We start from the raw sequence: 21,517 nt of genomic DNA on the forward strand, positions 1-21,517 counted from the left end.
TCTAGGTGCTTTGAGATATACAGTACAGGTAATTCCTCCATCAATTATTCTTTCAGTAAAATCAGAGGTAAATCCTATGTTTCTGTTCTTTACCCACAGGTGTACAGAGACTTGCAAAACTAATGAAAATATACCAAAAGTCGTTAAGACAAGTGACTTCCAATTATAACTTTCCCAAACAAGATCTTTAATTACCATGTTGACGAATGACTAAATTAAAATTCTAAAAAAAAAAAAAAAAAAAATCTACTTTTGGGGGCCAAATCGGTAAGGCTGTGAAACATCATTTGCAATTTATTTTTTTATGTTTTAACTTTAAACAACTTTTTTTTCTCTCCTGGAATTGGAAATAAACACCAAAAATCCCGGTCGAAAATTAAGACAGATGGCAAGTAATTAAGGTTACATTATACACATTCAAGTAACAATAACAGACGCTATCTTCTTCTGTCTTCTTGAAACAATTAGCCATATTCGTACGGCTATTTTGATTCGTTAAGTTCAGTTCATATCTGGTCCTAGAGCGAAGTGATTCGTTAACATTATCCCGCGTTCGCTTCCTGTCCTCATCCCAGTGAAGTAGTGATACCAGGGACTGTCCTTCACAACTCTCTCTCTCTCTCTCTCTCTCTCTCTCTCTCTCTGTAACAACAGGTGTTAAGGGGTCGCCACTCCACGATCGGCAACATTCACCACTCCACGATTATGGTCGCCTCGCTGTACACAGACGCTCAGGGTTACACGCCCTTACATATCAGTAGGACCAAGTACCAAGTCTTCGCTGGTGTCGCCTGGGGGTTCAGGTGAGTGTGGTGCTCTATAAATAATAAATCTAAGCATAACTAACTTTTTATAAACATTCTCAATCACATTTTTAACGCCTCTAACCTCTTAACAATATTTTCTAACATCTTTATTTATAATTTCACTCTTTTTAAAACATTTCTTTAACATTTATAATATTTTGATAAACATTTATAACGATTAAAAACACGCCTAAACTCATTATTAATATTGATAAGCTTTTAAAAAAAATAACATTTCCAAACATTACGAAAACTCCAATCAACATTCCTACACCCGTCACCATCAGTAAACATTGACGCACTGTGTAACATCAACATTGCAGGAAGGGGGCGCCATTCCTCAAGCGTTTTAGCTTCTTGAAACAGATGATGATCGAGGCGGGGCTGATAGATCACTGGATGGAGGAAGCCACCGCCGCCACCATCACCAACTACAAGAAAGACATTAATGAAACCGTCGACTTTGACTCCTCAGGGGTTAGTGCTGTCTGGGGGCACTGTCGACTTTTAATATATGATGTTATATAAGGAACTGAATAATTAGATAGATAGAATATACAGCATACATAAACACAGAGAAAGAGAGCTACAGAGAGATTGAGAGAATATACAGAGACAGAACGACAGAGACAAAAGAAATAATATTGAGATAGAGAGACAAAATAAAAAAGACTAATTAAGGGAAAATTTTCTAACCACCTTGATTCTCACCCTTATGGCAGGTAGGTACAGAGAAGGTGATGGTAGTGCTTACTCTCCACCACCTCCAGGGGGTCTTCTACCTCCTACTGCTGGGGTATGGCCTCGCCTTCCTCGCCCTTCTACAAGAGAACCTCATCTATACGTACACAAGAAGCAAGGAATAAACAGGAAAAAGGAAGGACTTGATAAAAAGGGAATTATTAGAAAAAATCGTCGATAAATCGTAAGCTGTAAGTAGATACAAGAGGAAATGAAGCGTGGACTAAGCGTGGAGAGACGACTGGACAAGCGTTGGGCGGTCTCAGAATACAATAATCAACAACATTAGCAGAAAGAAGAAAGCATAATTGTGTAGAGAGAGAAAAGGATAAACTAACGATTAGAAATTAAAATATCTATCTATATATATTTATCTCTACAGTATCTACGCCGCTCCCCTACACAGAAAACGTCCGCTACACAGAAAACGTCAACTAATGCACCGGTAACTATCCAAAAATGACAATAGGATTATTTTTGTTGTTATAGTTAGAATAGCAGCAAGTACAATATACCTTCGCTTTCTTTATCCTTATATCAAGTAACTGTGTCTATAGCTTTTTGTTTTTATTTTTCGACTTTAGGTTTGGTCCATTAAGTGTAATTCGCCCTTAAATATTGGAGGAAATAAAAGGTCTGTTGAAAAAAAAAAAATCCCCTTAAATCTAAACTTTTTTTTTTTACGTCTACCCGGCCATGAAAACACACCTAGAAAAAAATTAATCCAAGACAATGAAATAAAATAAAACTCCTGCAACTGTAAAACACTGAAACACACACACACACACACACACACACACACACTGACAGGGATAAACATTTGATACACTTACACTACAACAATGAAACATGCAAAAAAGAGACGATATTTTTGACGGAGTTCGACGTTGTGTCATGAAGACCACTGACGCTCGACTCTGCCGTCTACCCGATACGCCTCCTGGGTACTGACGGTGTTGGCTGTCTCATCTCTGTCTTGGCGTCTTGAACACCATCACGCGAGTACTGAACACCGCTGGAAATAATACTCCTCACATATAGATACTCACTCAAGATTAACCTAAACTTTAATTCACCTTATGAGTAACCTAACCTAACGTCTTAATCTAGTATCCTAACCTAACCTAACTTAACCTAGTATCCTTACCTAACCTAACCTAACATGACCAGACCTGACCTCGACTTAAGGGTTAAATATGCGTTATCATCAAGGAATAGAACTCGGATTAAGAGATCTGAGTTAGTACATCTGCCTCTCAATCTTCGACCCCGGTGTGTGTGTGTGTGTGTGTGTGTGTGTGTGTGTGTGTGTGTGTGTGTGTGTATGTGTGTGACTGTGTGTTATTAATAATAATGATATTAGTATTAGTAGTAGTAGTAATGTGTATGTGTGTGTGTCATCCCATTTCTTGGTGACGAAACATCATAACACGACCACAACAACCACACACAACATACAGTACATCCTACCACACCACAACCACACCACAACCACACCACAACCACACCACAACCACACATCGCCAAACTTCACCGACATTACCAAAATTAACGCATTTCACCACGCTTTTATTTCACGTGATTTATTGAACGCTAAGTTAAGAGAGTGATAAAATTCTCGCTAAGCTAAAACTCTACGAATTAGTGGATATATTTTGGAGAGTTTTATTCGTACACAAAAATTAGTGGAGGGAGAGAGTTATTTTTATAGGCTGTAATAGTTTGATATAGAGGACAGTTCTTCATTCTTTTCCATAGTGGTATTAAGGGCTTATCTGTGTTATGTATCATTATGCATTATTGCGTATCATTATGTATTATTATGTATTAGTTATACCTTGTGGTTATTCTATGTTGAGTGGTTTTGCTGAATGGGGATGAACATATGTTAAATAGTCACTGAATCTTTACACACAGTCCAAGGGGTGGGAGGCAGTGCCTCAGATCTCTTAATCGGAGTTCTATTCCGGGATGATAGCGCGTATTTAACCCTTAAGTCGAGGTCAGGTCAGGTCAGGATAGGCTAGGTTAGGTTAGGTTAGGTTACTCATAAGGTGAATTAAACCTTGGGTTAATCTTGAGTGAGTATCTATATGTGAGGAGTATTATTTCCAGCGGTGTTCAGTACTCGCGTGATGGTGTTCAAGACGCCTAGACAGAGATGAGACAGCCAACACCGTCAGTACCCAGGAGAGTTGGGTTAAACATATTAAAACAAATACGTAATATAAGATTTTTCTTTTTTTTTCTATATTCCTCCAAAACTCCAACTCCCTCCACTTCATCCAGTAAAAAGGTGTAACGAAGCAGACAAAATCCGTACGTGAAGTTGAGTTTGTCAGCGATGGTGTCTAAGATGCTGAAGTCGAGGCTCTTGCGGGGGGTGATGGGGTTTAGGGAGCCGGGTGAGTCCCTCTGGTAGTTGGTGTAGGGCACTAGTTCCAACCCCACCACTCTGAACTGGTGACCCTTCATGTTCCTCAAGTCGTCTGGTAGGAACACAAACATTCATATTCATCCCGAGAGATAATGTAGGGAGCCAAGCAAAACAATTGCCGTAATACCTAGGTGTACGTCGCAGCAACGCGATAACATTATCCCGCCAACTGATGATTACATATTGTGCAGCAGCAGATGGACAGTCTCTCTCTCTCTAAAAAAACTTTGCATTGAACCATCACCTTTACCGCTCGCGAGACAGATAAAACCCGCCCTCTGCCTCACATTACTGCGCTTTTTATAATAACACCTATTGAAAAACACTGAAATACGCGATTTATGGAGCCATTACAGGATTTACCTCGTCCAGAAAAACACAATTTCTGTCCCTTGTATTTATAAAACGATTTCGGGTATTGACACACAGTATTTACCTACCATGTACACTGACCACGCACACACGGGGGCATATATGTGTGTGTGTGTGTGTGTGCGGAGAATATATTGCAGTGTATGATTTATAGAATATATAGTTTTAAAAGAAATTCAAGGTTTTTCTTCGCTAAAACACAGGCAGAGTTACTAGACGGGTGCTGAGGCGACAAGTGCAGTTTAGAATCATGGCGGCTCTTTTGATGATGGGCGGTCCCCTGGAGGATCAGTTTGTTGTGATAAGATTTTTTGGCCATGAGGGATAAACACCGCTTAAGTCTCCTGCAGAATAACCCAACAGCATGGAGGAACCTGCTTGAGCCTTTGCAGTGTGTGACGGCGAGAGGACATCAGACATAACTAGGAAAAAATTGTAGTAACACCACTGTCAAAGGGTTGGTACTCTGCAGTGTTCAGTAGAGCTACACTCACTAATGCCACCACCACACAGCCTCACTCAGCCTCAGAGAGCATTTGGGAGGGTACATAACGTTTCTGATTAAATTCTCTGCCTGCCAAAACTCCTGTAGACCCCGGACTAACACTGTGTGGGACTCCCTGCCATAGTGTTTTGTCTATGTCTTAAAACTTCTTTCACTGTTTTATACATTTTCTTTGTCTGACAAGAGGACGACGACACCTCACTGAATAGTTTTGACAACAACGCCTGTCTGATCACTCCTTGAACTTTTTCTTTGTTGAAATAAAATGCACGTCGACAGAGAGATGGTGCCTCGCTGGGTGCCGTTTGCCGCCTGATTTAAGAGATCCTGTCACCTGCAGCTCAAGGCCCTGACACACCACCCTGTCACCATAATATTCCCTCGGGTCCTTACTGGAGGAATTACGAGACAGAACATTCACTATGGACGGTCGTTACGGGCAGCGCTGCACTGGGAAAAAGTCAGGATCTTGTCTGACCCAGAGAACATCAGTCTGAAGGATTTATGCAATGAAAACTTGTGAATCAGTGTACCGAGACTCAACTCGAGGTCTCTACAGGAACTATCATAATATATGTGTGAAACTAACGGCTGTACCTTTATTTGTTGACTGATGCTTCTGTGTGTCTGTGTGTGTGTGTGTGTGTGTGTGTGTGTTTGCTTAGCTGTGTGTGTTTGTTTAGCTGTGTGTATTTGTTTAGCTGTGTGTGTTTGCTTAGCTGTGCGTGTTTGCTTAGCTGTGTATGTGTGTGTGTGTGTGTGTGTTTGCTTAGCTGTGTGTGTTTGTTTAACTGTGTGTTTTTGTTTAGCTGTGTGTGTTTGCTTAGCTGTGCGTGTTTGCTTAGCTGTGTGTGTTTGTTTAACTGTGTGTTTTTGTTTAGCTGTGTGTGTTTGCTTAGCTGTGCGTGTTTGCTTAGCTGTGTGTGTGTGTGTGTGTGTGTGTGTAAACTTCACCTTATACAATATATATGCTGTAAAATCCTAAACAACCTCGTTATCATCGTCAAAACAGCAAACAGCATTATTACTAGTTACCTGAAACCAAAAATAAATCATCATCATTATCATCGGTGTTGTGGTGGTGAAGGCTGCCGATCTCACCCTGAGGGGATGGCAGAATATTAGGTGTTTGGTATCTTAAGTTAATTAAGCTCCATGAGGGGAGACACCGACACCATTAAGGTCTAAAATCAGTCGAGGGGAGCCAAGTGATGGACTCTCTATGGTTCGTATGTTAAATTTTCATCCTAACTGGTGATGTGAAAACGTATCTGACTGACTGATTGACTGACTGACTGACTGACTGACCTGGTATCTGCGACATTTTTTGTTGTTGTCTTATTTCTAATTTGTTTAATTGTCCAAGTTTTATAGAACAAAGACAACAACAACAACAATATAAGCGACAAGAAACAACATTCTAATATTGTCAAAATCTTAAGTGTGTTTATAACAGTTGAGTGGATACAGGACTCGTCTTCTGTACTAAGGGCCCTTACTTCGCGTCTGGAGCACCCTCAGTCCCAGGTTAGGGTTAGGGTAACGTTAGGCAAGGATAGATTAGGTTAGGTTAGATTAGGTTTAGGTTAGATGAGGTTAAAGAGTTTTTGCCCCATCAGCTATACATTACTCGTATATTTCAAGACATACAAAAATACTATTCAACAACGTATATCTATAATCTACTGTATATCTAAATCACGTAACCTAACCTAACGTAACCTAACGTAACCTAACGTAACCTAACCCTAAGATAAGAGTATAGGGGAGAAGTAAGAGACACCAGCCTCCTGACCTGAGACAAAAATCCTACTACACAAAGGTGAATTTTGCAGTGGATGGAAAGGTGAACGAATATGATACCTGAGGAGACTATGCTAGTTTTATCTCTATTGTACACCTGTGTTGTATACCTGTGTTGTTTACCTGTGTTGTATACCTGTGTTGTATACCTGTGTTGTTTACCTGTGTTGTATACCTGTGTTGTATACCTGTGTTGTATACCTGTGTTGTATACCTGTGTTGTATACCTGTGTTGTATACCCAGCAGGCTGTATACCCTGTGTTGTATACCTGTGTTGTTTACCTGTGTTGTATACCTGTGTTGCATAAATCTGTGTTGTATAATCTGTGTTAGCACCCGTGTTGTATACCCAGGTATAATCTGTAAGGTATACCCAAACAGATAATCTGTGTTGTATACCCTGTGTTGTATAATCTGTGTTGTTTAATTCGTGGTTGTATAATTGTGTTGTATAATCTGTATATATAATCTGTGTTGTATACCTGTGTTGTTTACCTGTGTTGTATACCTGTGTTGTATACCTGTGTTGTATACCTGTGTTGTATACCCGTGTTGTTTACCTGTGTTGTTTACTCCGTGTTGTATACCTGTGTTGTATACCTGGGTGTTGTTTACTCCGTGTTGTATACCTGTGTTGTATACCCAAAGTTGTGGCGCACCTGTGTTGTATACCCGTGTTGCATAATCTGTGTTATTTCAATTCGTGTTGCATAAATCTGTGTTGTATACCCGTGTTGTACAATCTGTGTTGTATACCTGTGTTGTTTCAATTCGTGTTGTACACCTGTGTTGTATACCTGTGTTAGAGCACCTGTGTTGTATACCCAGCCAGGTATACCTGTGTTGTATAACCTGTGTTGTATACCTGTGTTGTTTACCTGTGTTGTATACCTGTGTTGGTATGTACCTGTGTTGTATACCTGTGTTGGTATACCTGTGTTGTATACCCGTGTTGTATAATCTGTGTTGTATAATTGTGTTGTATGACCTGTGTTGTATACCTGTAAGTTGTTTACCTGTGTTGTATACCTGTGTTGTGGCAGAGAAAGCAGATTAACTAAAACCCACATCGAAGGTAAAGTAAATATAACAGAAAATAGTGTACCATCGTAGTGTGTGTGTGTGTGTGTGTGTGTGTGTGTGTGTGTGTGTGTGTGTGTGTGCATTAAAGACAATAATAATAATAATAATAATAATAATAATAATAATAATAATAATAATAATAAATAATAATAATAACATCAACATTTCGTCACAAGTAAATGTAGGTAACACTGGTAGTCTGATGAAACACAAATCTTTCAACACATTAGGGCAGCTTCCTCCCACCGTGTGTTACAGCGGGATAACAGAAGAGAAACTCCCTTAAAATATTAAGATGTCGTAACTCAGAAGTCATATATGTAAATGGAAAAAGTTTAAATATATTCATTAGTTTTCCTTACTGAAGTTTTCCTCTAAAGCAGAATAAAATTAGTATAACGCAATCTGGCCGAGTCATACAAGAGAGGGCATGCGCGGGTGAAGGGGGTCTGGCAGGTCAGCGTGTGTCAGTGGGTGATGGTGTGTGGTGGTGGGAGGACGGCGACACAGCCTCACGACCTCACAGCATCAAGTGTAAACACATTTCACGAAGCCCACAGCATTACTGGAACATTCACTCGGTGCTTTATCTAGGCCTCGAGGCTACTAAACGAAGATTAATCCTTATCAGACATTAAATTTATACCTAGAGTTGTCGTGTTGGTGATGAGACTCAGAAAATCTTGAGACAGGCAGATGTGAATTTGTACAAGAGTGACCCATATTGACACACACACACACACACACACACACACCTTACGCAGATTTGGACTCCCTGGACGAGACTGAACTAACCCTGGAGCAGGTAAGTCTGTCTTGTAAATTAATCATTATCATCAAGTTGTCTCAATAAAAAACTACAAAAAGAAATATTTAATTATAGGCAGATGTTAACTACATTTAAGAAACTATTATTATCTTGGTAAACTAACGAGTATATATATTAATGTGATATGAATCTGAGAGAACGACTTATTGTGGGGGGTGGAAGAGGCAGGAGGAGGGGTGAGGTCTCGTCTTGTCAACACACCCAGGCGAGCGTGAAGATGATAATCGGGTGATGGTTCGTACGTCAGCTGTATGTCATCCTGCAGCAAATGTTTATAGTGTTCACAGGCAGTAAGTAGTTTATAAATGTACACACACACACACACACACACACACACCAGAAAGAAAGTCAGAAATCGCCAAAAGAAACTGTGAATATGAAAAGAAAACTGCAAAACATTCCGCCTTTTAAATTTCTCTTGAAAACATATATTGAAAAGCCATAGAAGGAGAGAGAGAGAGAGAGAGAGAGAGAGAGAGAGAGAGAGAGAGAGAGAGAGAGAGAGAGAGAGAGAGAGAGAGAGAATAAGGGAGACAGAAAAACAGAGAAAGTGTTTAATTCTGTTTAATTCATTCTACATAATACAAAATTCTACATAATACAAACAGGAACACTAGAGAGAGACTACAAATCAAACACAAACAGAACAAATACACACACATACACACACAAACACACACACACACACACACACACACACACACACACACACATAAAACACATCTAAAGATATTATTGCTATCTTACAATCAGATACAAAAAAAGGTTCCTCACAAAAAAACAATAACAAGATAACTAAAGAATATAAATAAAAAACAAATAAAAAAGTATTTGGTGAACAAGTATAAAATGGCTGGAATGTTTCATGGAATTTACAGAACAACGCGAGGATGATAGGAGAGAGAGAGAGAGAGAGAGAGAGAGAGAGAGAGAGAGAGAGAGAGAGAGAGAGAGAGAGAACTAAAGAAAGAAAGAAAGATAGAGAGAAAAAGAAAGAAAGTATACATTCATATCTATTTATCCCGCTTGCCTGTGTGTTGTATATTTGTGGTTATGTGTATAAATGAGGGTAAATTTTTCTTGTAGCACAGTTCACTTGTAGCAAGTTAAAAATATATTTTTCTAGTGTATTTGTGTGTGCTGAGACCGAACATGACCTTCCTTTTTGGCGGAAATTAGCCGGGTTATTTTAGCGATTTTTTTTTCGTTTGACGTTTTCCGAGAAAAAAAAGTGCCGAAGCGACTAACAAATACACAATAAAACACTAGAAAAACAATAACCAAACCAAACCTAACCTAACTTAACTGACTCACCATATGATGGAATCACCTATTTCTTTCCTTATTGGCCTGGTTCTTGTTCGTCGCTGCATTCTGGGATTCTTACCCAACTCCACATATGTTGGTCTTTGCGATATTTACATTCAGTCTTGCTCTTAGTACACTTTACTGAGGTTGGAAGAACACCATGCGATCGAAAAAATGCTATAGTTTCTTCGTTTTTTCCCAAAAACTCGCAATCAGCTCCATATACTTTAAGTGACATCCATCGCAGACTTCCATGGTCGGAACTGAACTTGAATTTCAAAATATGAGACCCAAAAGAATACTCGATTTTGATTGGGTCAAAAATACCGCGAATTAAACCCAAAAACATTTTAATTGGTTTCAAAATAAAAAAGGCTTTTGATTGGCCGCGTGACGTGTACAGCAACACATGAGCAGGATGATTTATGAAGGGGACGCAGGAGACACGCAGTGTTGGAGGAGAGGCAGACGATAATGGCGGGATGTTAATGGAAGAAAATAGAAAAAAATTTGGAAAAGCTATCTCCGTTATTATACATTTCCGCCGGTAATGTAATAGATGAAAATTATCTTATAATTAGACGTCTTATTCGAATATGATAATAGATTAGTGGTAGGAATGAACGGAGCTACAATAATACCAAAATGAGTATGTGGCCACACTGTCCTGACCTACTAATACACTGCTGACCCACTAATACACTGCTGACCTACTAATACTCTGCTGACCCACTAATACTGCTGACCTACTAATGCTGAACCCGCTATAAGAGCAGCCCTTCCTATTCAGTATTGCTTAACGTAAAATATATCTTAACGTCATCAGCCAGGGCAAGAGTTTATTTGTTTGTGATGGTGGTCAACCAGCTGGCCACCTCCTGAACACACCCAGCTGGCCACCTCCTGAACACACCCAACTGGCCACCACCTGAACACATCCAACTGGCCACCTCCTGAACACATCCAACTGGCCACCCTGAACACATCCAGCTGGCCACCTGAACACACCCAGCTGGCCACCTCCGAACACATCCAACTGGCCATCTCCTGAACATGACATCCAACCACCTCCAGAACACATCCAACTGGCCATCTCTTGAACACATCCAACTGGCCTCCCTTGAACACATCCAACTGGCCATCTCCCTGAACACATCCAGCTGGCCACCTCCTGAACACATCCAACTGGCCATCTCCCTGAACAGACATCCAACCGGCCATCTCCCTGAACACATCCAACTGGCCACCTTCCTGAACACATCCAGCTGGCCACCTCCTGAACACATCCAGCTGGCCATCTTGAACACATCCAACTGGCCATCTCTTAAACACATCCAACTGGCCATCTCCTGAACACCTCCAACTGGCCACCTCCTGAACACATCCAGCTGGCCACCTCCTGAACACATCCAACTGGCCACCTCCTGAACACATCCAGCTGGCCATCTCCTGAACACCTCCAACTGGCCACCTCCTGAACACCTCCAACTGGCCACCTCCTGAACACATCCAACTGGCCATCTCCTGAACACATCCAACTGGCCTCCTCCTGAACACATCCAGCTGGCCATCTCTTAAACACACCCAACTGGCCTCCTCCTGAACACTAAACATTCCTGGGTAGTAAGTTCGTAGAGTAATCCTTAACATCGGTCACCATATTGATTCGTTAAACTCAAATAGCAGCTAGTAGTTTTTAGTCATAGTAAAGCCACAACGCAAGAGAGTTGGTAGTTGTAAGCCCTTGAAATTGGCAGGTCTAGACAAGTTAGGTTCAAACACTTATTCTAAAATATATGTAATAGAACCTAACCTAATCTAACCTAACCAAACCAAACCAAACCAAACCAAACCTAACCAAACCAAACTTAAGCTAACCAAACCAAACCAAACTTAAGCTAACCAAACCTAACCAAACTTAAGCTAACCAAACGAAACCAAACCAAACTTAACCTAACCAAACCAAACCAAACCAAATCTAACCAAACCAAACCAAACCAAATCTAACCAAACCTAACCAAACCAAACCAAACCAAACCAAACCAAACCAAACCAAACCAAACCAAACCAAACCAAACTTAAGCTAACCAAATCTATCCAACGAAACACTTATCTAAACGCACAAGAGGGTGATTACTGGACTATAATGCTTGATAAATATTGAATATGTCTTCAGGGTGTAAGGTAATAATTCTCTTAAAAATAATAAATACTCGATCAAAAAACTATCTATATTGGAAAGGTCAGATGAACGTCAAAATGAACACTGCGACTCCTGTTGTCTAGGGTAGGGTTGTGAAAATTCTTCGTCCGTTGTGTCATAGCTTGTAAACACATTTTTTTTTTACAGATATATTAAATATTTTTGGAGTTCTTACATTTGGTAATTATTGACATTACTTTTACATTATTTTCCTGTCATTATTTTCCTGTCATTATTTCCCCGACTTGATATATATATATATATTGTATTTCGGGTATTTTTTTTTCCTATATAAATCATTCGGGTAAAAGGGAAAAAGAACCCTGACGAGTTGGCCCGATTACTTGAGAAATAATCTGAACGTCTGGCCTAGAAATAAAGGATTACAGTTCGGGGGTGGGGGTCGCTTTAGGATGGTTAATAAGTATCCTCATTGGTTAAAAAAATTGACCGTCTGGCTTTTCAGTGGACAGCGATGAAGGAATGAGAGAGAGAGAGGAGGGGAGAAGAGAAAGAAAGGGAGAGAGAGATAGGAGAGAGGAGAAGGGAGAAGAGTAATAAAGGGAGAGAGATAGAGAGAGAGAGAGAGAGAGAGAGAGAAGAGAGAGAGAGAGAGAGAGAGAGAGAGAGAGAGAGAGGAAAAGACACACCCATAAGGAGCTACATCCACTTACTCTTAACAACAGTCACAACTTAAAACAATTACCCCTTCCTCTCCTCTCCCCCCTTCCTCTCCCTCTCCCTCCTTTCTCTACCTCTCTCCCTCCTTCCCTTTCCTCCCTCCCTCCCTTCCTCTCCTCCTACGAAAACAAAAGTTTCATATCCCCACAAATACAAACTATTAACAATTTCACGGGTAAAAAAAAATAGTCTGCACGAAACATCATTATCAACTAAATATGATTATCCTATAAACTAACTTTTTTTTTTTTCAATAATAAAATCGTGTTTATTTGGCCTCAGTCACGCAACTCAGTATTTACTCTCTGCAACATATAAATATAACACACACACACACACACACACACCCACACACACACAGAACCCAAGTCACAATGTTGAGATACACTGTACAGCCTCGATTGACCCCACCGTCTTAGGTAAAGCTCTCACACATGTCGACTACCAAGTGCATTTGAAACTAAGGTCAGGCCACACGAATTTCATACACCCATTGAGTATAGAGAGCCCCTGAAAATGTTTGCCTCCTCCTCTCCTGGCCTCCCTCTCCTGCCTGACCCTCCTCTGCCTCCATTCTCCTCCCTGCCTCCCTCCCCTCCCCAACTCACAGCTTAGGAGCAAGGGGAGGAAGGGGACAGGCAGGAAGGAGTATCAGAGGGAGAGGAGGAGGGAAGGAAGGAGGAGGAGGCAGGGAGGAAGGCAGGGACATTTTTCCAGCACACCCTATTGACCCTCAGTGTTCACATCTAAGTTAAAATAGGGAAATTTATTTGTGATTCAACCAATTTTTCGGACTCCATGATTACTCTCTTTCCTATCCCCCCTCTTCCCCTCCACCTCAGCTTATTTCACCTGATGATTTGAATATCTTAATTCTACCTTGGAGAGGGAGTAGTTAGGTTAGGTTATGGATTAGGTTAGGAAGAAGAGTTATGACTATAGATTATAGTTTAGGTTAGATTATATTATATTGGACTAGGTAGGTGTAGGTAGTAGATTATAGGATTAAAGAAGGAGTTGTTAGATTATGATTATATAGACTAGGGTTAGTTATGGTTAGGTTAGATTATAGATTATATTAGACTAGGTTAGGTTAGGTTAGGTTAGGTTAAACTGAATAATCTTTAGTGGTACAATAAACTATGAACGAGACAGAGATTATTAATCTTTTTAGGTAACCCAATTTTTTTTATCCTTATTTATTTATTTTTATTCACAATCAACTGTTCCACCGAGCAGTACTCAGAGCCAATCCAGCCAAGAGGTCCACCTTAGAGAACACAAGGACCACCTCAGCACAAAGCTCCCGATCGATTTCAACCTCACTCTCAGCAACCAGAAGACCGCCTCGAGTGCCTAGCTCTTCATGTTTGTTCTGCACCACCACAAGGACTACCCAGGTTCCTCAGCTTAAAGCCGACTTACTCCTTCATAGGATCTGTTACAGCGGAATCCTTAATTGTCAACAGGATTCTGGAAATAGTTCTTAAAGCTATGTGGGGGAGTGGTCCTAACCTAACCTAACCTAACTCATTAATCTAACCTGACCTAACCTAACCTAACATTAATCTAACCTAACCTGACCTAACATTAATCTAACCTGACCTAACCTAACCTAACATTAATCTAACCTGACCTAACCTGACCTAACATTAATCTAACATAACCTGACCTAACATTAATCTAACCAACCTAACCTAACCTAACATTAATCTAACCTAACCTGACCCAACATTAACCTAACCTGACCTAACATTAATCTAACCTGACCTAACCTGACCTAACATTAATCTAACCTAACCTAATCTAACCTAAGTATAAAACGCCTCTGAGTTAGAAAAGTGAATGTCAATTATTCTGGAAAGTAATAATTTGTTCGCCCCTTGCGTTGAGAATCCTCCTGTGTTGACATTTCATCCAAATATAAGAATTCATTGTTGTCGACTGAGAAGCTATTATATACACTTTTGTCTTTTGGTTTTAATGGATAGAACAAGATCGTGTTACTCTATCTTTCTTTCTTTCTTTCACTTTCTCTCTCGTTTTCTTTTTTTATCTTTTTTTTCTCTCGTTTTCTCTCTTCTTTTTTCTCTCGTTCTCTCTTTTTGCCTGTTTTCTCTCTTTTTTTCTCTCATTCTCTCTCTTCTCTCTTCTCCGTTCTCTCTCATTTTCTCCCCTTTCTCTCTCTCGTCTTCTATCAGTTTTAAATACAAGAGAGAAATTAGCAGTTTTATATCTCGATGGTTATTCACAATTCTCTTAACTGAGAATAAGAGACAACATAAATCAGTAATATTATCCAAAAAAAAAAAAAATCACCCAAATAAAAAAAATCACAAAAAGTAAAAAAAAAATCAAAAAAGTAAAAAAAAAAATCGTAAAAATCACAGTAAAAAATCGCCAAAAAACCCAGAGTGTGTTGGATTTCTGAGGATAAGCCGAGGTGTTGATTACTGAGGATAAGCCGAGTGGTGTTGGATTACTGAGGATAAGCCGAGTGGTGTTGGATTACTGAGGATAAGCCGAGGAAGAGAACTAAGAGGAAGGGAACAATTGGCAGTCAGAAGTTAAGAGTCAATTCTTTAATGCTTATGGTGGTGATGGTGTAGTGTTGAGGAGAGAGAGAGAGAGAGAGAGAGAGAGAGAGAGAGAGAGAAGGAGAGAGAGAGAGAGAGAGAATTAGACAGACAGACAGATACAGAAAGTCAAGACAGACTGACAGACAGAAAGAGGCAGAAAGAGAAACAGACAGACAGACAGAAAGAGGCAGAAATAGAAACAGACAGACAGACAGACAGACAGACAGACAGAATGAATGAATAGAGGGGTAACAGACAAACACACAGACAGAGAAGAGAAGAAACAGACAGACAGACAGACAGACAGACAGACAAAACAAAAACAACTGTCCTGGTAAACCCTAGTTTAGCAGAGAGGCGGTGTAAGGAGGTGATTGTGATGGATGACCTGAGTGTAGAGAGGACAAGGGGGGAGGGGAGGGTGGGGTGAAGGCGGGGGGAGGGTGGGTGATGGCGGGGGGAGGGGGAGGTGGGGGGAAGGGAGGGGAGGGGGTGAAGGCGGGGGGGGAGGGGAGGGGTGGGTGATGGCGGGGGGAGGGGGAGGGGGGTGAAGGCGGGGGGAGGGGGGTGAAGGCGGGGGGGGAGGGGGTGAGCGGGGGAGGAGGCACAGGATTTTTTGTAGTCCTGTAAGGATATTAGAACTGTAGGAAGGATATATGAGCAATATCCTTTTCTCTTGTGTGTGTGTGTGTGTGTGTGTGTGTGTGTGTGTGGTTATATTTTACTGTGTGTGCGTTTGTGGGTGTAAAGGATAGGTGTGTAGGGTGTGTGTGTGTGTGTGTGTGTGTGTGTGTGTGTGTTTGTTTGCCTGTTGTGTGGTCGTCTGTATTTTTGCATGTTGTGTGGGTGTATTTCTGCATATCTGTGAAGGACAATTCTGTATTCTGAAACACAAACCGGTGCAAAAAATGTTTAGCATACCAAACAGAGAGGGATGGGATGGGGAGATACGACACATATTTCTGGTAAAAAAATCCGGTATGTGTATGATGAATGTATAATGCATAGTGTATGATGTATATGTACTGTATGATGTATAGTGTATGATGTATATGCACTGTATGATGTATAGTGTATGATGTATATGTACTGTATGATGTATGTGTATGATGTATAGTGTGTGATGCATGATGTATAATGTATGATGTATATGCATGATGTGTGATGTATGACTGATAAGCTGGTGAAGAGGGAGGTTCTCTGGGTCACTGGTTGGTAGAGAAGAAGATAGTCAACTTTATAATAATAATAATAATAATAATAATAATAATAATAATTTCATTCTTCTTCTTCTAATTATTATTATTATTATTATTATTATTATTATTATTATTATTATTATTATTATTATTATTATTATTATTATTATTATTATTATTATCATTATTATTCGCAGTAGTAGTGGTCTACCACCGAGACTGGAAGGAATGGGATTGACTAATACAGAGGAGCTTGCTGCCACAGAACATCAGAACTCAGTCAAGCTCACGGCAGCCCTCACTGGGCACATAATAGCTCAGAATGCAGCAAGTGAGGTGGATACCAACGAATTAAACAAGATTCGACGGTCCATTACAACAGAACGGCAGCACACCCAAAGCGATAAACTGCAACAACTGTTGCAACAATTGCCAGAGAACTTGAAAACAAAGTAGCTACAGCGCAGGAGGCGGGCGCTCAAACTGGCTAACAACGTTACCCATAAGAGCTAAAAGGCTTCATCCTTAATAAACAAGAATTTACAGGTGCCATTGCTCTAAGGTACGGTAGGCCAGTAGAAGGTTTGCCCTCCCAATGCGTGTGGCTCATCCTGCGACATCGATCACGCCATGGTGTGTAAGAAAGGGGGCTTTGTATGCATGAGGCATGACGAAGTAAGGGATCTCACAGCAAATTTATCAAGGAAATCTGGCATGATGTCATGGTGGCCGCCTCCTTCCATTGAACAGTGAGAACCTCCGTCACAGGACATCAAACACATCCAACGAAGCCCGTGTGGACGTCAGTGCTCGAGGATTCTGGACGCGGGGACAGCGAGCCTTCTTTGACATAAGGATTTTCGATCCCATGGCACCGTAACCTAGCTCTCGATGCTGCACACAGGAGGAACGAGAATGACTAGCTCAGGGCATATGGGGAGAGAATTCTGAATATTGATCAGGGCAGTTTCACTCCTCTGTTGTTCACAACCTCTGGTGGTATGGGACCAAGTGCAAGATGTTTCTATGCCAGACTCGAGGAGGTGTTATCTGAATTTAACAGCAGCCCAGAAGTTACGTCACAGCCTGGTTGAGATGTCAACTGTCGTTCTCTCTCCTTAGGTCGGCTTTACTCTGCTTCGGGGGAACGAGATCTTCGGCCCCAAAGCCGACAACAGTTGCAGATATTGACTATGAGGCAACAGTCACTGAATGCCGCATACAGTAGATCTGCGGCCTAACACAGCTAGGATAGCTACTTATGTATTAGGATATTTAATATTAAGGTATAAAATGGTGTGAAGGTATGGCTATTGGGGGAGGCTGGAGACCATTTAAAGTAGTAGGAATTAAAAAAAAGTATTATTAGTAGTAGTATCATTGTTATACTCTCTATGACCACATCTCTCGTTTCAGAGGATGGAGGAGGAGAACAAAGCCTCCCCGGCCTCCTCCTACCACAGCGAGGAGACCAACACAGGCCTGGAGACCTCACTGAGTGACGACGAGTTCCTCAACCTATCGCCGAAGGGACAGAAATGCCTACAGGAGTTTCTGAACAGTTTGCCGCTCGAGGGTGAGTAACGAGGCCTCCAAGTACTGTGCGTTATTATGTCATCTGTGTATATGTATTCTAAAGGCATTTATTTCTTGTTACTGAAAGAAAGAAAGAAGGAAGAAAAGAAAGAAAGAAAGAAAAAGAAACTACACTGAGGAGAGGACGACGACGACGAAGAAAAAAAGAAGAATGAGATATTATGTACATTGAGAAAGGAAGAAAGGATTTTTTTTTTACGGGATTAGCCCACCCGGGCACGGTCACTGACCCACATCGGGGCCTGGGGGGCGAAAATGTAATAATAATAACGATAATGAGAATAATAATAATAATGATAATAATAATAAAGAACCATAAAGAAATGCAAAATGAAAAAAAAAATCAAAAGTGAGAAACAATTTGTGTGTGTTGTGTTGTCAATAGTAAGAGAAACAATTGAGACCCTGCAATTGTGTTTAAATGAGGCAGAAGTCAAATCAGCAACCTGGGACTTGGTCACAATTTTCGTGATGCCATATAGCTGCTTACATAAACAGAGAGAGAGAGTACACCCTATCCACCAGAGCTAAGGTTTCACCGAACATTTCAAAGGCCAAGTCACCCAATACGCTGTTGTAATCAGCCTCAGATAACTCCCAGGTTTTTGTGGTTTATAGAGGATGTCTTGTGATGTCTTGAGACGCTATCTAACCTACCCGACGGCCACCACAACTAGAGAGTGTAGCCTTGACCAGAGGAAGGAGACCTGTGTATAAGATCCCTCCATTGTTCTTGATAGAGTCTTGTCAAGGGGTAATGTGAATCTCAGTTTTGCTTTCGATATCATGGTTTCAACTGGTAGACTATTCCATAGGTCTATCACTGTCATGGTTTCAACTGGTAGACTCTTCCATAGGTCTATCACTGTCATGGTTTCAACTGGTAGACTATTCCATAGGTCTATCACTGTCATGGTTTCAACTGGTAGACTATTCCATAAGTCTACCAGTATAATATCAACTGGTAGACTCTTCCATAGGTCTATCACTGTCATGGTTTCAACTGGTAGACTATTCCTGAGTCTACCAGTATAATGGCTTCAACTGGTAGACTATTCCATAGGTCTATCACTGTCATGGTTTCAACTGGTAGATCTCTTCCATAGGTCTATCACTGTCATGGTTTCAACTGGTAGACTCTTCCATGGAATTATCACTGTCATGGTTTTAACTGGTAGACTCTTTCATAGGTCTATATGTCATGGTTTCAACTGGTAGACTCTTCCATAGGTCTATCGCTGTCATGGTTTCAACTGGTAGACTATTCCATAGGTTTACCAGTATAATGTATTCAACTGGTAGACTCTTCCATAGGTTTACCACTACCTGGCTTCAACTGGTAGACTCTTCCATAGGTCTACCACTACCTGGCTTCAACTGGTAGACTATTCCATAGGTCTACCACTACCTGGCTTCAACTGGTAGACTCAAGTGGTTAAATCATCATATTCAGGGGTTAAACATCGTCCTTAAAGGGTTTCCAAGTGGGTTAAATCATGGTACTCAAGGGTGAAATCATGGTACTCAAGGGTTAAATCATGGTACTCAAGGGTTAAATCATGGTACTCAAGGGTTAAATCATGGTACTCAAGGGTTAAATCATGGTACTCAAGGGTTAAATCATGGTACTCAAGGGTGAAATCATGGTACTCAAGGGTTAAATCATGGTACTCAAGGGTTAAATCATGGTACTCAAGGGTTAAATCATCGAACTTAAGGGTTAAATCATCCTTCTAAAGAGTTAAATCATCGTCCTCAAGGGGTTAAATCATCGTCCTCAAGGGGTTAAAACATCATCCTCGCGGGGTTAAATCACCGTCCTCATGGGATTAAAACATCGACCTCGCGGGGTTAAATCATCATACTCAGGGTTAAACATCATCCTCGCGGGGTTAAATCACCGTCCTCATGGGATTTAAACATCGACCTCGCGGGGTTAAATCATCATACTCAGGGTTAAAACATCATCCTCGCGTTAAATCATCGTCCTCAAGGGTTAAATCATCGACCTTGCGTTAAATCATCATACTCAGGGGTTAAAACATCATCCTCGTGGGGTTAAATCATCGTCCTCAAGGGGTTAACATCATACTCAGTTAACATCATCTCGTTAAATCATCGTCCTCAAGGGTTAAATCATCGTCCTCAAGGTTAAATCATCATACTCAGGGGTTAAACTAGCGAGATGCATCACGCGAGAGTTACACTTGCGACATCTACCATAGACCATTACAGAGTGGGTGTCTGGAGTACCTGACAAGACCTGTGTAGTGGTAGAGGGCTGGGACTGAGACGATATGTCGGATATGTGAGAAGGTTTACAAATGGTAAAAGAAAGAGGAGGAGGAGGAGGAGATGGAGGAAGATGGTGGGGAAAGAGGAAGAGAAGGATTATATTGGTATGAGGAGGTAAGGGAGTAGGTTGGGAGTAGAGAGGAGGAGAGAGATCAAAGGGTATATTGATGTCTTATGTTATGCACTGATACTTCTCTCTCCCCTTCACCGCAGTACTTTCACCACACGATTAATTTCAACAACACTGACTGACTGACTGACACACACACACACCCACACACACACACACACACACACACACACACACACACACACACACACACACACACACACACACACACACACACACACACACACACACACACACACACACACACACACACATACACACACACACACACACACACACACACACACACACACACACACACACACACACACACACACACACACACACACAACACACACACACACACACACACACACACACACACACACACACACACACACACACACACACACACACACACTCACACACACACACACACATTAATGATTATCCATTGAGTACACAATACACAGAAATCACAGAAGGTCTATATTTCAGCTCTCCTATCTCCTCTTTCTCCTTTCCCCTCCTTCCTTACCTCTCCCTCCCTCCTTCCTCTCCTCCTCTCTCCTTCCTCACCTCCCAGTCTCCTTCCTTACCTCCCTCCTTCCTTCCTCACCTTCCTCCTTCCTCTCCTCCCTCTCCTCTCCTCACCTCCCACTCTCCTTCCCTCACCTCCTCCCTCCTCCCCACCTTCCTCTCTCCTCCTCACCCTCCCTCCCTCCTTCCTCACCTTCCTCCTTCCCTCCTCCTTCCTCACCTCCTCTCCTTCCTCACCTCCTCCTCCCTCTCCTCACCTCCCTCTCTCCTTCCTCAACCTCCCTCCCTCCTTCCCCTCACCCTCTCTCTCCTTCCCTCACCTCCCTCCCCTCCCTTCCCTCACCTTCCTCTCCTTCCTCACCTCCCTCTCTCCTTCCTTACCTCCTCACCCCTCTCTCCTTCCCACCTCCCCTCCTCCCCCTCTCCTTCC

The 21,517-nt window shown here is 41.4% G+C and overlaps 2 protein-coding genes across 3 annotated transcripts in view; both read left to right on the forward strand.

Annotated features, from left to right (window-relative positions):
* Window positions 1-669: 669 nt before the first annotated feature.
* Window positions 670-2,188, forward strand: LOC121867026. Its single transcript, XM_042366768.1, has 3 exons — window positions 670-803; window positions 1,130-1,283; window positions 1,529-2,188. The coding sequence occupies exons 1-3, from the start codon at window positions 706-708 to the stop codon at window positions 1,670-1,672; spliced, it is 396 nt and encodes a 131-aa protein (XP_042222702.1). The 5' UTR covers window positions 670-705; the 3' UTR covers window positions 1,673-2,188.
* Window positions 2,189-8,232: 6,044 nt separating this feature from the next.
* LOC121867048 (corticotropin-releasing factor receptor 1-like) overlaps window positions 8,233-21,517 on the forward strand; it is a 51,052-nt gene continuing 37,767 nt past the window's right edge. For both annotated transcript variants that reach the window (XM_042366806.1, XM_042366807.1), the window contains exons 1-2: window positions 8,233-8,553; window positions 17,964-18,123. In XM_042366806.1, coding sequence (XP_042222740.1) covers window positions 17,967-18,123 — 157 coding nt within the window. In that variant the 5' untranslated portion in view covers window positions 8,233-8,553; window positions 17,964-17,966. The remainder of the gene's footprint in view (window positions 8,554-17,963; window positions 18,124-21,517) is intronic.

This window comes from Homarus americanus, unplaced genomic scaffold (assembly GCF_018991925.1).
Source record: "Homarus americanus isolate GMGI-L3 unplaced genomic scaffold, GMGI_Hamer_2.0 scaffold48226, whole genome shotgun sequence".
Lineage (NCBI taxonomy): Eukaryota > Metazoa > Arthropoda > Malacostraca > Decapoda > Nephropidae > Homarus > Homarus americanus.